General features: G+C 48.8%; 1 protein-coding gene across 4 annotated transcripts in view; it reads left to right on the forward strand.

Moving 5' to 3' along the window:
- The window catches only part of NF1 (neurofibromin 1), a 75,527-nt gene extending 58,398 nt beyond the window's left edge, over window positions 1-17,129 (forward strand). For 3 of the 4 annotated variants that reach the window (XM_041425431.1, XM_041425433.1, XM_041425434.1), the window contains 16 exons: window positions 600-661; window positions 788-902; window positions 1,731-1,832; window positions 3,226-3,366; window positions 3,688-3,814; window positions 4,368-4,499; window positions 5,045-5,180; window positions 5,940-6,097; window positions 6,949-7,071; window positions 7,753-7,880; window positions 8,345-8,445; window positions 8,890-9,032; window positions 9,142-9,188; window positions 9,801-10,017; window positions 11,045-11,095; window positions 12,606-17,129. In XM_041425431.1, the coding sequence (XP_041281365.1) occupies window positions 600-661; window positions 788-902; window positions 1,731-1,832; window positions 3,226-3,366; window positions 3,688-3,814; window positions 4,368-4,499; window positions 5,045-5,180; window positions 5,940-6,097; window positions 6,949-7,071; window positions 7,753-7,880; window positions 8,345-8,445; window positions 8,890-9,032; window positions 9,142-9,188; window positions 9,801-10,017; window positions 11,045-11,095; window positions 12,606-12,748 (1,926 nt within the window). In that variant the 3' untranslated portion in view covers window positions 12,749-17,129. The remainder of the gene's footprint in view (window positions 1-599; window positions 662-787; window positions 903-1,730; window positions 1,833-3,225; window positions 3,367-3,687; window positions 3,815-4,367; window positions 4,500-5,044; window positions 5,181-5,939; window positions 6,098-6,948; window positions 7,072-7,752; window positions 7,881-8,344; window positions 8,446-8,889; window positions 9,033-9,141; window positions 9,189-9,800; window positions 10,018-11,044; window positions 11,096-12,605) is intronic. The other variant, XM_041425432.1, reaches the window with a different exon arrangement.
- The last annotated feature ends 310 nt before the right edge of the window (window positions 17,130-17,439 follow it).

A 17,439-nucleotide genomic window follows, 5' to 3' on the forward strand; every position in this document is an offset into this window, starting at 1 on the left:
GGGGGGGGGGGGGGGGGGGGGGGGGGGACGGGGGGTGAGCCCGGGGGGACAGGGCCCTGCTGGAGATCATGGAGCTGTGAGGGGACAGGGGGGGTGAGCCCGGGGGGACAGGGCCCTGCTGGGGGTCAGGGAGGTGTGTGGGGACAGGGGGGGTGAGCCCGGGGGGACAGGGCCCTGCTGGGGGTCAGGGAGGTGTGTGGGGACAGGGGGGGTGAGCCCCGAGGGACAGGGCTCTGCTGGAGATCATGGAGGTGTGAGGGGACAGGGGGGGTGAGCCCGGGGGGACAGGGCCCTGCTGGGGGTCAGGGAGGTGTGAGGGGACAGGGGGTGAGCCCGGGGGGACAGGGCCCTGCTGGAGATCATGGAGCTGTGAGGGGACAGGGGGTGAGCCCTGGGGGAACAGGGCCCTGCTGGAGATCATGGAGGTGTGAGGGGACAGGGGGGGACCCCCAAGAGACAGGCAGCAAGGGCAGGGGATGTGCCTCCTCCCTGCTGACAGTTAACAGCTGATTTCTGAGTGCCAAACTTCTGCACATTCCCAGTTGCACAAATACATTTTCTCCATGTCACATCTATTCAAATAATCTAATTCTCTTCAGGCTTGTATGAGGGATATTCCAACGTGCAAGTGGCTGGACCAGTGGACTGAACTAGCTCAAAAGTAAGTCATAGCCTTCAAGCCCTGAGCCCTCCCTGCCTGTCAGTGCACCCAGCGTTCCCATCTTTGTTGTACATATATTTTGTTGTATCTGTGTTGCTGAATGCAACGTGCTCTGTTTCTTCACAGGTTTGCATTCCAGTACAACCCCTCCCTGCAGCCAAGAGCACTGGTTGTCTTTGGCTGTATAAGTAAACGAGTGTCTCATGGCCAAATAAAACAAATCATCCGAATTCTGAGCAAGGTATATGGGTCTGTCTCTTTTCCTTTGTGACTCATAAAGTAGCTATTTTTAGCTTGATTTTCCCATCAAATATAGAGCTTGGCATAATTTTAGGATAAATGTTTTTTCTAGCATATTCTTGCATAGAACTGATTGGAAATACACTTTCTGTAGGCCAGCCTTCTGAATTCAAATGGATTTGGTGGCTTCTGAATTTAAATTGGATGAGTTCCATCACTGCTGTGACTTCTGGAGTATCAGTAGGTCTCAGTATTGAGTTTAAAACTCCTGACACAGGTGGATCCAGCAGTCAGTATTTGAATAAATGAGAAATTTTCTGTTAAGGCATTTACCAGCATGCAGATGATGCATAGCTTCCTTTTTCTTAAAGGAAGTGAATGACCTCATGTGTTGTAGGTAAATATAGTAAAGAACTCATTTCTATCAGAAAACTTTGAAGCAGGTGCCTGGCCTGACAGTGATGTTCCATCATTCTAAAACAGGTTGTGTTCCACAGGTGAACAATGTACTAAATATGTGTCCTTTAAGCATTTCATTAGAGTTTTATAGACACAAACTTTAATTGAATAGTGTCTAAATGATAAAAGAGCTTTTTACAGCTCTTACAACCCCCTGCAGCCTTACTGTTAGGGTACAGATTGTGCAGTCATACATTTATTTCTGCTGTCTAAATCTCCATTTGGAAAAGTTCTTGAGAGTTGGTTTAAAATGAGCTCAGGCTTTGTAAATAATTGAGAAAAACAGTTATTGTGCAGAGCTTTGATCTTCTTTTTACAAAGCAAAAGGTAATTATGGTTGTATTTTTAATTACTCTCTTTTTTCAAAAAGGGACTTGAGAGCTGTTTAAAAGGCCCTGATAATTATAATAGCCAAGTTCTAATAGAAGCCACAGTTATAGCCCTCACCAAGCTGCAGCCTCTTCTTAACAAGGTAAATCACTGGCTTTTTGAGTAAACAGAGAATGTACTTTGTAAATTACAATTATGGGTATGATCTCCGAAATACAAGTTAAATGTTGGGGTTTCTGAAGTTCACACTTCATGTGATTCATGCATGGAAGGAGCACATATGGGAAGAAGAGTGGCAGATTGTGGGAGCAGTGCAAAGGCTTGAGAATGCTGGGAATGTTCTGTTCTGCTTCCCGGAGCAGGGCCCTGGCAGCTGGGCAGAGGCTGTGCCCTGGCTGTGCCCGGGCTGTGCCCGGGCTGTGTCCGGGCTGTGTCCAGGCTGTGCCCTGGCTGTGCCCTGGCTGTGCCCCGGCTGTGCCCCGGCTGTGCCCAGGCTGTGCCCGGGCTGTGCCCGGGCTGTGTCCAGGCTGTGCCCAGGCTGTGTCCAGGCTGTGCCCAGGCTGTGCCCAGGCTGTGCCCGGGCTGTGCCCTGGCTGTGCCCCAGCTGTGTCCAGGCTGTGTCCAGGCTGTGCTCGGGCTGTGCTCGGGCTGTGCCCAGGCTGTCCCCGGGCTGTGCCCCGGCTGTGCCGTTCCTGCCACAAGGCTCCAGTGCTGCCTTCAGCTGTGTGTGCTGCTGCCCTGCAGCCAGGCTGGGCAGTGGCCACGTGTGGGGTGCTGCTGGCTCAGGCAGCCGGGGTCACTCAGGCTGTGCCCTGGCTGTGCCCTGGCTGTGCCCTGGCTGTGCCCTGGCTGTGCCCAGGCTGTCCCCGGGCTGTGCCCAGGCTGTCCCCGGGCTGTGCCCGGGCTGTGCCCAGGCTGTGTCGTTCCTGCCGCAAGGCTCCAGTGCTGCCTTCAGCTGTGTGTGCTGCTGCCCTGCAGCCAGGCTGGGCAGTGGCCACGTGTGGGGTGCTGCTGGCTCAGGCAGCCGGGGTCACTCAGGCTGTGCCTCAGCCCAGCAGGGGCACAGAGCCTCGAGCAGCTCCTGGTGGTGAGTAGAACTTGTTCTGGAAACAGCTCTGCTCAGGGGACCCAGGATGTGCTGAATGCCAGCTCCTCCTGTGTGTGGCTCTGATTTTGATGAGGAGGTGCTCGCCCAGTCCTGTGTGCAGAGCTGCAGGCCATGGTCACACAGATGGAGAACCACAGACCCATTTCTGGTCAGGCTGGTACAGGGCAACGTGGGTGACACTGAGCAAGGAAGGGATGGAGGTGAGGAGGAATGGCTTGTGCAAGCAAGGCTTGAAATTAATTTCCTTTCTACTGCTCACCAGTGAAGTGCATTAACAAGTCCATGTGAGCATGTGTTCCCTTGGATGGATGTGGCTGAGGACAAAGCCTGCTGCAAGGGGGACAAAAACCCTTCCCTCCATCCTGGTTGTTCTTTCACCTGAAGGAACTGACTCTAAAGGGCAGTGTGGCTCTTTCTCTCCCTGCAGGACTCCCCTATGCACAAGGCTCTGTTCTGGGTGGCCATGGCTGTGCTGCAGCTGGATGAGGTGAACCTGTACTCGGCAGGGACGGCCCTGCTGGAGCAGAACCTGCACACCCTGGACAGCCTGCGCGTGTTCAACGACAAGGTGAGCCCACAGCCTGCACTCAGAGCTGACAGAAGAGGGGAAAACCCCAGCTTTGGCCTTGGGAACACTTGCTAAAGCTGAATTTGCATTAGAAATTGTTTCACTTGGGTGAGATCCACAGATAAAGATGTGGAGAGAAGTTGTCATTGCTCTGGTGGAAACTGGAACAGAAATGTCTAGATATGATCTGTGAGAAAGTGTTTGATATTTTCCTGTGGCCTCTGAAAAAATGTTCTGTCACTTAAACAAAAAACCCAACAAACTTGACATGTCCTGAGTAACTCAATTGAGGTGCTCTTATGTTTTGTTTTTGTGGGTCAGAGCCCAGAAGAAGTGTTCATGGAGATCAGGAGACCACTCGAATGGCACTGCAAGCAGATGGATCATTTTGTTGGGCTAAATTTCAACTCCAACTTCAACTTTGCACTAGTGGGACATCTCCTGAAAGGTAAGAATGCATACTGCTCTTTGTTTGAGATGGCTCTTACTTCAGGAATAAAAACAAGTCAAGGCATAAAGGGGCCATATTGGGTGATGGAATTTGAGTAACTTGGGTTACAGAGTAGATACAGAATTAAACACTCTTGGATTGAAGGACTTCACCAGATTTCCTTTATACATCTCCTGTGAAGGTCTTCAGTGCTGCTCCTGAAAGTTCTGAACTGTCACAGGGTGCAGAGCTTCATTTGCTGCAGTCTTTTACTTCTTCCTCCAAGAATGTCTCTCCCTGTTTGCCTGTGCTCAGGCTCACTGGGTTTTTTAGAAGACTGATTTGTGAGATAACAGATATAATGTATGCACAGACATTTGAAATTACCCAGTTTTGAGGGGAGGGGTAGAAAGAATTAGTCTTAAATGTGCCATTTCTGGTAGCACTGTGCTCTCTTACCCTTGAGATGGAATGTCTGAGAATGTGCTGGAAAATATTTATAAATGCTTTCCAAATATTAGTGCTTCCTAAATATGGATTCAGAAGTTAAATACAATCTTTTGTTTCTTAGGGTACAGGCATCCTTCCCCTACTACTGTAGCAAGAACAGTGAGGATTTTGCACACACTCCTTGCTCTGGTTAACAAACACAGGAACTGTGACAAGTTCGAGGTGAACACCCAGAGCGTGGCTTACCTGGCAGGTAATGAATCAACTCTCCTTTCCAGTCTGAGCTGACTGAAGAGAACTGGATTATTGTGGAATTCCTTCAGGTTTAGGTTGTTAAAATTGTACCAGCACAAAGAAAACTTGTAACTGGTGGACAGGAGTGTGGTCAGGGTGGGCACATTGGGAAGGCTTTTTGGGGACTGAGGGCTTTGCCAGCACAGCATGCATGTGAAGTCCTCTGCAGCTTTGGGACTTCTTCAGGGGGGCTGGAGGTTTCTTGGTGTGAAAACTCCAGTGTGTGCCTGACAGCATTCAAGTTTCCAGTGGTCTGGACATAGAAATTGTGACCATGTGAGGGCAAATTTGTAAATCTTGTCATTGTAACTGGATGGGAAACAGAATTCTTTTGAAATGACCTGCTTTTAATCTGTACATTTCCTGAGGTGAAACTGCAGCTCAGTGGTGTTGATGTAAATGCACATTGATGCCTGTAAGAAGTGCAGGTGGATGGAATGTTGTTTCACTGTTCCCTGTTGTGCTGTGAAAGCTTCCCTTGCCTCGCCTGTGCTGTCTTTGCAGCCCTGCTGACGGTGTCGGAGGAGGTGCGGAGCCGCTGCAGCCTCAAGCACAGGAAGTCTCTGTTGCTGACAGACGTTGCAATGGAAAACGTTCCCAGGGATACATACCCCATCCATCACAGTGACACTAGCTATAGGTTGGTTGTGTCTCACTTTCAGATCAGTTACCCACATTGCAAAGCCTGGTTCCTTTAGTGAGTAGCTGTGCTGAGAGCAGCCCCGGGTAGCCCTGAGCCCTGGGGTGGCTCCTGAGCACTTTGCTCCTTACACTGGGGCCAGGAGGCACTGAGAAATTTGGATGTGCAATTCCTACAGATTTAATTTTCAGAGCTTAACTGCTCTGGAGGCTGTTAAACCTTTTGCTAAAATCTTTCTAGAAGACCTGATTTTATCTCATTTATATTTGAGAAGAACATTTTGTTTGTCCTTTTAAGAGCTCCAGGGCATGGAGCTGTCTGTGCTACTGGGAAATCTTAACACCTTGTTACAGCCTGTGTGCAGCCAGAGAGATCAGCCAGGAAATCAACTGGAAGTGCCAAGGAGAGCCTGTGTCCTCAACAGGGAGCACTTCACTCATGATCTCTCTTTTTAGCATTGAGATTGGAGTAGCTGATTACCAAATATATTTCATCTTGCCCCGTAGGCTGATTTGCTTGTGTTCTTTTCATTGCTTTATTTTTTATCCCTTCAGCATCACATTCACATCAGATTGTTTGTTTTCACTAGCTCAGGCATCTTTGCAAGCAGAGTAATTACTATTTGTTATTATGTGTTTTGGGGAAATTAACCGGGTAGGAAAGATGGGTTTAAGAATGGATAGTTAGGCTGCTTGAAAAACCTCTGCCTAAATAGCATAGTTTTAAGATTTTCTTAATTGGATTTCTCTGCACTTTCAGGACACTAAAGGAACACCAGCCCTGGTCATCCCCCAAGGGGTCAGACAGACACCTGGCTGCCAGTTACCCAACAGTGGGACAGATCAGCCCTCGCACCCGGAAATCCATGAGCTTGGACATGGGGCAGCCTTCACAAGCCAACACTAAAAAGCTTCTAGGTTATTAACATAACTAATTTATTGATCTGTCTACAGAATACCCTGGGAAGCGTTACTGGAGAAAAAAATGTTCTTGTACTAGTTCTGGCTTTAAGGGCTTATTCCTGATTGAGAGGAATAAATGCAGTTTCTGCAAAATGCAAATTTCAGGGCACTGAACAGTTAAAGAGGACTCAGTTCTTTTGGTCATGATGGGGGGGAGCGAGAGCAATGCTCAAGATGTGCATGTTCAAGTGGAGAAAACAAGATATTCCAGATCCTGAAGGTGCCTAGTGCCAGTTTTGTGCTCCCAGCCCTTTCCAGCAAACCCAGGAAGTGGATTTTTAGCTGCTCTGTTGAGAGCTCTGGTTGGGGCTGGAGGAGATGGTCCCAGAACATGGTAGATGTGTGTAAACAATCTGATTTGTACTCATGGCTTCTCAGTGCATCATGTTTACAACCAACTCATGTGTCGGAGGAACAAGCTGAGTTGCTTTGCAGAACTTGTGGAAGCCCTTTGGCATCACACAGGTGGAAGAACAGGGGCATTTCCTTCATTCCAGCCCTTTCCTGCTTCCTTTTCAGTAACCACGTCCTGGCATGTGTATTCCGTGTGGGGGCCAGGAGTCCATGGCATGCCCCCCTGACTAATTGCATGCTCCCTCCTGTGTATTGTGAAGCACTCTGGAAGCTGTGATGGAGAGCGGCATGGTGTGATCGTATTTTCTGTCCCATCCCTGAAAATGGTGGAAAGGTCCACAGATTCCTGTCAACACATGGTAGATAGGGGAGTAGCTTGGCCAGAAAGTCAGAAAAAGTTAGACTATGGATTTAGGTTTAATGTTTTTAATTGCTTGATAAATTGTTTTTAGGTACAAGGAAAAGTTTTGACCATTTGATATCGGACACAAAGGCTCCTAAAAGGCAAGACATGGAATCTGGAATCACAACGCCTCCCAAAATGAGGAGAGTAGCCGAAAATGATTATGAAATGGGTGAGACACAGGACTAACATTTTAAGAACAATACTAATTGTAAACGCTTTGTATATCTATACAAAGGACTATTTCTAAATTCAGTGTTTACTTACCAAGGTTACTCCAAGGTGAGGGAGAAGCACCTTTCTTAGCAATGGCTTCTGCAGGGTGCAGCCTTCATAACTCTGGCAGCTGCACTGGAGCTGCTCAGTTTACAGGTGCAGAATCAGGGGCAGCTCTGAAGGACTGCATATAGGAGTGCAATGAAATAAATAGCATTTGGCCTTCTTTAAGTTAATAAAGCCCCAGCTGCAAATTCCTGCAGGAGATGGAACGTGAGCTGATGCCTGGAATGCCTCTCTTCATCTTCTCCCCCATCTGCTTCCTGTGCCCTCACCCCCAATTGCAATGCAAGACCAGGGTTCTTCTCTTGTATCTGCCTGACCCTAAATTTGGTACTTACACCCCTGGGCCTGTATTTCACTGAAGAGGAAATTGGGGTTTTTGTTTGCCATCTGATAACACATCCCATGTAGTGGTCCAGTGCTGCTGCACTACAGCGCAGTCGTTGCTTTGACCTGTGTGACGAGGCTGCTGGACTCTGAGGTTTGCACACGACTGACTCCGCTGTGCAGAGCCTGACTCTGTCTTGCTTTGGGTTTATTTTGCTCTGGATGATTGCTCTTTTTTATCTGGCAGAAACCCAGAGAATATCACCACAGCAACACCCACACCTCCGGAAAGTTTCCGTTTCCGAGTCAAACGTCCTCCTGGATGAAGAAGTTCTGACTGACCCAAAAATTCAAGCACTGCTGCTTACAGTTCTTGTAAGCTTTCTTCTGTGTGTTGTCTGCTATTTTCTGATGTCCTTGTAACTCCCAGCAAAACATACATGTTCCTTGGCGTTTTTCCTGAGTTTATGACAAACTATTTTGTATAACTAAAGGTTATTAATACATTCTAGTTTAAAAGAAGTGAGCATTATTGGAATCCCAGGATGATTCCTTTTAAAAGTCATTAACTACTTTAGGAGGTGCAGTCTGATAGCACTTTCTTCAGCTGTACCTCTGCAGTTCCCGCTCCAGCTACGATTCAGAAAGACTCAGTTGTGTAAAAAACTATGAGATACATTTATTGGCAAAACACAACTTGTTGCCAACGGGTTCTGTTGTTTCTCAACAGAGACATAAGTCAGTCTTTTCTAACACTGCTTTCTGGTAGTCAGAAATCTTAAAGCCTTTCAGCAAAGGCTGGAACCACCCAGGTGCACTAACAGCTCCTTCCCTGCCAGGCCACGCTGGTGAAGTACACCACGGACGAGTTCGACCAGCGCATCCTCTACGAGTATTTAGCAGAAGCCAGCGTTGTCTTCCCAAAGGTCTTTCCTGTTGTGTGAGTACCTGAAGTTCTGGTTACAATAACTCTGTACCTGGCTTTGCTTTAGAGGGCTCTGGTCCAGGACAAGCATCTACAAGGCACTGGCTTGTGTGGGGGTTACAGGCTGCAGTCTGTCCGTGCTGGTTGATTCTAATTTGTGTCCCAGGTGTTTCTAAGCTGATTTAAAGCCTAGTGCAGGTGCTCTTGGGGTGTTTCTGTAGACACCTGCTGTAGTTTTGCTGGAAAGGAAACCCAGCTGTCAGAAGTTGAGGTGAGCAGGTGTTCACCAACTGACCTGAGCAATCATTAGAGTCCTCATGGAACAGAGTTGGGAATTCTGTTCTGAAATCACTGCTGGGGCAAAAATGCCACCTGAACTGCTGGTTGCTAAAGTCAGTTGGGAACTGCAGGTTTATTTTATTTAATGACCAAAAACTAAGCCACTTTTCCTTTCTTCAGGCATAATTTATTGGATTCCAAGATCAATACCCTTTTATCGCTGTGCCAGGACCCAAACTTGTTGAATCCAATTCATGGGATTGTGCAGAGTGTTGTCTACCATGAGGAGTCCCCACCCCAATACCAAACATCCTATCTACAGAGTAAATATTTTTCCTTTCTTTTTTTAAAAAAAGTGCTGTACTGGGAGCACTCTGTTCTCTGTCAGGTGAGAGCTGGGCTTTCATGGTGATGTTCCATTTGTTGTTGCAGGTTTTGGATTTAATGGGCTGTGGAGGTTTGCTGGCCCCTTCTCCAAGGTAAGAGCTCTGTGGGGTCTGGGCTGTTTGGCCTTTCTGGGCACGTTGGTGCTGCAGCAAAGATGCTCATAAGGAGCATCATTCTCCTCTGAGTGAGCAGAGAGCATCAGGGGCACCTCCAGGGCTAAAACCAGCCCTGGGCCTGCAGCAGGTGCTGTGATAGATAAGTTACCAAAGTGGGATAAAAGCAGCCAAGTGTGTGAGGGCAGCTTTTCCTGCTCCCAGGGTCAGTTCATTGCATGTATCTGACAGGGTAGGGGTTAATTTGATAAGAGTGATGATTCCAGGAGGCTCAGTTTTGTGTTGGAGCACTGCCCGTGTGTCCAGCCATCCCAAAGGAGGTGGCCCAGGTGTGGGGCTGGGCCAGGAGCTCTGCAGCCCCTCTTCCTGCCCTGGGCTCCCACACACTGAGAGCACACTGACACCTGCTCTGCAGTGTGTACTGGATTGAGATTGGTCTGCACAAGGCCACAGATCAGTTTTTACAGATATATCAAATGCTCTTGAAAATTTGCAGGCGAAACAGTGGGACTTGAGAGCGAGCTCTGGAGAAAAGCTCAAAGTGACAGGAAAGTACAAAGGAAATAATTTTTTTCCCCTCATCTCCCACAGCAAACCCAAATCCCAGACTATGCTGAGCTCATAGTGAAGTTCCTTGATGCCTTGATTGACACATATTTGCCTGGAATTGATGAGGAAACCAGTGAAGAATCTCTCCTGACCCCCACCTCTCCGTATCCTCCAGCGGTGCAGAGCCAGCTCAGCATCACTGCAAACCTCAACCTCTCCAACTCCATGACCTCACTTGCCACTTCCCAGCACTCCCCAGGTCAGTGCCTGTTCTGGTACCATCTGGGGTGGGGAAATGTGGGAATTTCCTGCTTTAGGAGCCTCCTTGGCTCTTTGGATGTGTTTATGTGTCAAACGTTGGTGCGTTGTGGAGTCAAATGAATATTAAATTGTTCCTGAGCTGTTACCCTGTTGATTCAGATCCTGGATTTTATCCAGAACAAAAATATCTCCCAGGTCACTCCGTGTGAAGGAAAGAGAATCCAGGGTATCAGAACAGCAGCACCTGTATGTGGAACACGTGCCCTGCAGGGGATCCCTGGCTCACAGGCACAGGCATGGTTTGTTCAGGGTGCAGAGGAGCAGCAGGAGTGAGGCAGGGCTGTTGGAATAATTTGGGAACAGAGGTTTCTTTGGGAACATGCCTTGCTGTCAGTGTGGAAGGACATTCTGGGCAGCATCTTCCATTTGGAACACAGCATCGGTGGCAGCTCCAGCAGGTCGTTTCCAGGGATGAGGTGATGGTGCAGGATTGGGCTCTCTGCAAGGGAAAGAAGCATTTTGCTCTGTAAATGTCCTCCTTCCTTCTGCCCCACTTTCCATTCCCTCTTCCTTTACAAGCTGAGAGGAAGGAATGAATCCAACTCGTCAAACATTCCTTCCAAGTGCTGTGCAAACAGATGGCTTTTGTCAAAGGCTGGTTAAGAGTCTCCACAAACAGAGTTGGGAACCAGGGAACTCGTTCAGGTGAATAGCGAGTCTGAAACAACACACTGCTGGCACTGCTGTCTGCTTGGAAATTACATTTAAAACACCAATGTGAAGGCCACGTGTTCAGCAGCACTCAGTTAAAAGAAACATTTTCAGCCAAGTGAGTTGTTTTATTATGGCTACAAATACTGAGTTGCAGATACATGAAAAATTCATTTTTTGCATCTGGAAACAACTAGCAGGATCATTGTTTGTAAATGTTTTGTCTGTCACCATCTCTATTCCTTTCCCTCCCCTTCCCTGTCTCATGGACATTATTCACTTACGTTTATTTCTTTCATTCTGTGTCTGTGAAGCTTCTCTGCCTTGCTCTAAGTCTGCAGTTTTCATGCAGCTGCCTCATCCAGGTACTCTCTTCTTTCATCATATTTGCACGAAATGCTGCTTGAGCTGCGTTAGGGCCGGGCTGTGGCATGAGGAGCAGTTTCTGGCACGGGAATGGCTTCAGCAAGTGCTAAGCTGGTGCATTTCTTGGGGGATGCCAATAATACCTGCTGGTAGAGCAGGCAAAGTCACCCACAGCCTTGAGAATAAATCTGGTAACAAGAGGGATGCCTAACATGGAAATCACTCCGCTGCACGTGTGAAGCTAAAACGAACTGTTTGGTGTGAGCTCCTTGGATTGAGCAGGACTCAGCTCTGACTGCAGGGACACACAGGCAAACAGACACAGCGGGGCAGTAAATCAGGAGCTGCACACTTCTGCATTTCTGCTTTGTGTGGAGAAGTAAGAGAAAGCTGCAGAAGAGGTTTTTTTGCTCATGCCCATGGATTGTCCCGTCCTCAGCATAGTTTGGGAGTTTTGTGCTGTCACCCACACAAGGAGAGGAAGGTGCAGTCTCTGGCTGGAGCCCTCACATTGTCCCTGTGCTGAGTGTGGAGGGTGTTCTTTGTTCTCACTAATGCCAACACCAATGAATTTCTTGCACATATTTGTGGATATGTCACTTACAATAACAGAACTTTGTATATAACCTTTGTATTGATTGTCAGACATCCTAATTTTTGCTGCTGATTGTAGATGTATCCTCTTGCATAAAACCACCGGTCCTGCTCTTCACTGCTGGTGCTGCACCTCTCCCGTGGGTGTGTGGGGTTGCACTCACCAGACAGACTCAGTGTGGCAGCTTCATGGACAGGCTGCTGCAGGGGTTAACTCACAGCAGAGTCAGCACAAAGAGCCCAGCTCTGGGCTCTTGGGTCTGCAGTGACAGTGCCCAGAGCTGCTGCTGAGGGCTCTACCGCCAGGCATTGGGTGGTGGTGTTGTGGGGTCTTCACTGAAGCACTTCACTTTTGAGGTTTGTTTGATGGGAGACTTTTAGCAAAGCGTAACAGAGTTTTGCTCTGCAGGACAAGGTCCTGCAGAGGACATGCAAAGCTTCTCAGAAGGGTCTGAGTTTGTGGGCACAAACCTGTCTGGTGCCATTCTCATCCTGAGCCCCACAAGCCTTTTCCTGCCACTGGTGGGGCTGAACTCAGACAGCTCTCATGAAGAGTGCTGGCCTCAGTTGCTCTGTGCCTGTGTCCTGTCAAGACCCTCCTTAGGAAACTGTTTCTTTACTCATTAAGAGTCAGTTTGGTGGTTTGTTTTGCATTTTCCTCCTTCCTTCACTTAAGCAGCCTTGTTTCCAGCAGGACAGCCAAGTTTTCTTGGTTTTACTCTCCCTTTGCCCTCGGCTGGCTCACAAGCTGGAGGGCAGGAGCGAGCGGCTCTGCAGCCCCGACCTGCCACAAATCGTGTTGGATTCTTTTCAAACTCGTCGCGGCGGGGCCTGGCCTTCCGGGGGACCCGCCCCTCCGGGACCCCCGCGGCTGAGCGGCCCGGGCGGCTCAGGGCGGCTCTTGTGTCTCCGCAGGCATCGACAAGGAGAACGTGGAGCTCTCGCCCACCGCCGGCCACGCCAACAGCGGGAGGATGCGCCACGGCTCCGCCAGCCAAGTGCAGAAGCAGCGAAGCGCCGGCAGCTTCAAGCGTCACAGCATCAAAAAGATCGTGTGATTGTCGCTTTTTAATTTTATTTTTTATTTTTGGACCTGACTGACGCGCGCGGCCCCTCGCGAAGGGCCCTCCGCCGGGTGTGATGCTGCACTTGACCTGTACAGTTCCCATCCAGCCGCGTTGCCAGATGATCAACTCCCGACCCACTGCCCGAGTTAACGCCTTCATCCCCGCGCTCCTTCAGCCGGTGCTCGGAGCCACGGTGTGCCCCGGGCCAGGCTGGAGCTCTGCAGCGCTGCAGAGCCGCGTCCTGTTCGAATCCAAAGCCATTCCCCAGCCCTGCCATGTCTGCTCTGGCCTCAGGTGTTCCTGCTAAGGGAAGTGTTGATCCTTAACCCTGTTTGCACGCCTCAAGGTAGTAGTGGCTTCCTGAGCCGGGGAAGTTTCTCTAACCCTGGTTTTAATCCAAACCTATAAGATTTTAGCTGTGTACTTTTTTTTTTTCCACATGAGAAGAAGTTCATGATAGCTGCAGTACAAGGAGCTTAACAGAAGTGGTGGATTAGGTTAAATTTCAGGTAATTAGCAATAAAGGGGAGAGGAAAAGGAGGCTGCAGGAGTCCCTCATTCCCCAGACCAAGCTTCACACACTTGGACTGTACATGGACCAGACTGGACAAACTGGCTTTTTTCTCAAAGTTTTTTTTTTTTTTTTTGGCTGTACTTTATCTTCCCTGAGGAAGTTGTACAGGGGAAAATCCCTGGGAACTGAGCCTCGAGCTGTCATTGTAGCACCTGCTTTAGTTCTGCCCTTCCCAACAATGTGCACCTTCGAGAGCTCCTGGCAGAATATCCAGTGGGGAATGGAGGGAAAACGGGATGGATTCATTCCTGGCTCTGGGGGATGGTGTGTGGCAAAGCTGCCCCTGTGCTGCCCGACAGGGACAGAAACAGCCACGTCTGCACAAGGTACATGAATTTAAATTAACTGACACTGTGTCCAGTCCCAGGGAGGTCTGGGTGGCGCGGTCCCGTCCCGGGGTGGGTCCAGGGCTCCCGCGGGGCTTACCCAAACCTGAGGCTGCCGTCCTGTCGGGGCTGGCTGGCGAGGGAGGAGCCGGTGCCGGTGCCCCGCGGGCAGGGCGGCTGTCTGAGTCGGGCGAGCTGGAGTTCGGGCAGGGGCTGTGTCCCTGGGGGCTCACTCAGCTCCTGCTCAGAAACAGATCCGCTTCCCAGTTTCAGATCCCTCTGCTGTGGTAGGAAATAACAATCCTTCGGTGGCTTTAAAGGAAACAAAAAGTATATCCATTAGGTAAAAGCCAGTCCTCCAGTGCAATCGTTAGTGGCTTTCAGTAAATCAAACTCCACAGCTAAATTATTAGAGAATGGTACAATTAAGGGTTCCAATTTATTGCTATAGCACATAATTCCCATGTATCCACACAGTAACAATGTAACATTTATGTAAATAAAAATACCTTTATTGTATTGATTCATAAAATAACAATTTCTTTAATTTGTTTACAGTCCTGGAAAAACTATGAACACAAACTTCATATGCAAGTAGTTTGCCAAAACAAGAGGAAAACTTAGAATTAGCAGTCATGGAATAAACAGGCTAGAAAGATAAACTGGTGCAATTAACCAAATCCCCTCACTGGGTGGTGCAGGCGCCAGGGCAGGAACGTGGTCACTGGTGACACAGAGTGGGGTCTGAGCAGGGCCATGAGGCTGAGCTGGCCTCAGGGACAGAGCAGGGGCTCAGGCCTTGGGTTTGGGGTCCCCAGGTTGGAAACCACTGTCAGCTCACAACTCAGATTGTCAGGAGCCACCCCTGGTGTCACTGGGGTTTGCACTGGGTTGTGCCCAGTCGAGCTGGTTCCAGCCCTTCCCGTTTTGCTGAGGACAAGGAATTGTAGAAGCCTGAGGATTTGTATGTAGGAGGAAAACAATCTCTTGTAAAGGTGGTGTGCTGTTTTCAGTTGTTTCTCATGTGAGCAGGTCTGCAAACAGGAACAGTAATTCCAGAGGAGCTGCCTGATTTTGTTTGGGCAGAGAGCAAGCCCTTCACTGTTCTGCATCGCCCATGTCAGAAGTGTCCCTCCATCAGAACTGCTGTGCTCCCTGCAGCACAGAGACGTGGGAGCAGAGGGGACAGGGATGAAAGTCACCTTCCCTGTGAGAACTACGCAGGCTCTCAGTCCCAGCTGAACAAAATGGTCTCTTCATAAAGTCAGTGAACAAAACTGAATTTCCTCTTTCCTGGAAGGATTTGGTAGGAGTTTTCCCTGTGTGAGAGGTTCAGTGAGAGGGCCTGGACTCTGGCAGAGCAGAGGTATCAGACACCTGTGTCAGGTAACGGGTGAATTGGGGTGTAAGGACTGCTGATGGCCAAGGTTTAATTTGGGATTGTGTGTGCCCTGATAGACAGGAACGTTGTCTCCTAGTACTGGTGCTTGGGAAGCTTGTGCTTGGCTCCCAGGGAACCACGGCCTTTGTGTAATGATTAAACTCCCATCAGTAATTAGTTGTTGAGTGCCTTACTGTCACTACATCGCTCTCCCACTCCCTCCAGCAGCCACTGCTGGGATTTGCCTCTTTTTCTTTCTCACGTCCTCCTTCCTTTGTTCTTTTGCTGTTTGAGCACTCTCCATCCCATTCCATCCCAGGGAGCTCTGCTCCCATCCCGGGCTGCTCCATCCTTTCTCCACCTGCTGCTCTGTTCTCTGGTGACCAGCAGGTTGTTGCTGGTGACAGTGTGGGTGTGAGCCCTGGCCTGACACGCAGGAGCCCCATCCCAGGGTCCCCAGTGCCACTGCACTCCGGGCAACCCGCGGGCCACTGGCAGTGGCTGCTGCTCCAGGCTCTGCTGCAGGGCTGGAGCTGCAGCCCCAGAGTCCCTGTGCTCTGACATGAAAACTTAAAATGCAGAAAACCCCGACTGGAACACGTGGACCATGTAACGCCCTCCGGGGAGCACGTGTGACCCCCCGGCTCAGAGCCCGTTCCCTGCCCCGCGCTGACCACAGCTCAGTACTGTAAAGACAATTAACATTCTGTTTGTGTTTGTATTTTCCCTGACTTAAAGATAACTCAGTAGTATTTGAGTAGTGCATAACCTACCTGTAATGATGCCGACGTCTCCGCTTTACCGTGCATGAGGTTTCCCAGGACAGGGAACATTTCACTGAGTCTCGTGGGCTGAGCCCCCTCTGACCCGGGCTGTAGGTTTTAGGGCTTTTTCTCTTTCATTCTGAGGTTAATTTTTTTCTGAAGTCACAAAGCACGTCCTATTGTTATGCAACAAACCACAGACAGTCACTCAGAGTGTTGGTCCCACCTTTTTTTTTATGCAGTATATTCACCTGTAAATAGGTTTTGTGTAAAATTTGACAGAAAAGTATATTTACTACACTGTAAATACATGTGACAATATATTGTATTATTTTGCTTTTTTTGTAAAGCAGTTAGTTGCTGTATATGTATAACATACAAATTTGATTATTCTAGTGTTAGTAACTGTTAACTACTCCTCCTCCCTCCTGCTGGTGCATTCCATCATTTACCCCAGAAGCTGTGTTGACACACTCACCCTGTGTATGGTCTCACTGCTTCCATCCGGCCTCGGCTTCCCAAGGGTTTCCATGATCCCAGTCCTGGTCGTGCTGTCAGACCCAGGCTGAGAGCCTGGAGAGCCCGCTGGTCCCAGCCCGGTGGGAGCTGGGGGTCAGAATGGTGGAAACCTGGTTTCAGATAATTACTGTTCACCCCATTCTCCCCTCATGTATGTACTTCCCCCTTTTTTTTTTGAAGTAAAATGTAAATTCAACCTGCTCCCAGTTGTTCGAAGGTCATTCCAGGGGCTGCAGGGTGAAGGTGGTGGACACTGACGTCCTCTCTCTGTTGGAACCAGTTTGGGTGGGTTCTTTGGGGCTGAACCAAGGAACCCAGCCCAGTTACAGAGCCCAACACCCCACTTTTTCTGGGGAAAATTAAGATTCCAGTTAAAATCGAGTGTCTGGGGTTTGTCTTCCCAGACTGGTGCTGCTCTGGGTGTGGGATCCTGCACAGATCTGAGATTGCCTGCGGTGACTGAGGAAGAAGAAAGCCCATTGTCATGAATTTCATGTCACTTCAATAAGATTATCATAACTGAATAATAAATCAGAATATTTCTTTTTAAAATGTAAATTTAATATTGTAATAAAACAGCTGCTTGGTCTTTAAAGAACAATTCAGTATAATTTGTCTATTTGAGCTTTTTTTGCCTAGAAGCTTGAGGTTTCAGCTGTCAGGCAACTTCTCTGACAAATGATTAATCACATCTATTTTTCTTTCAGGGGGATACATTACTTCCCCATTAAAAGTGTATAAGTACTTATATTCTGACTTTGTGAATCGTAAAAGGATGTAAAGACACATTAAAGTGTGACTGCATTGACTTCTTCTGAGACATCTTATTGTTCCTGCATGGTGAGCAGACAGACCTGCAGACACCTGGACAGGTGATTCCTGTTGTGCTCCTGGTGGAGTGGAAAGCAGCAGTGTGTGAACTGTTAAATTTAATTTTCTTTACTTCAGAGGAAATGCTCCTTAGTTCTGAGTTGGACCTGGAGTGGGATCCAGGCAGGAGCCAGCTCCTGAGCAGCACCTGCTCAATCACTGCTGTCAAAAACATTCCTCAAGTTCCTCTTTTGGACAGTGGAGCCTCCCTGCTACTTGAGATCACACATACGCTGTAGCCACAGGGA

This window comes from Onychostruthus taczanowskii, unplaced genomic scaffold (genome assembly GCF_017590055.1).
Source record: "Onychostruthus taczanowskii isolate IOZ18803 unplaced genomic scaffold, ASM1759005v1 scaffold89, whole genome shotgun sequence".
In the NCBI taxonomy this organism is placed as follows: Eukaryota; Metazoa; Chordata; class Aves; order Passeriformes; family Passeridae; genus Onychostruthus; species Onychostruthus taczanowskii.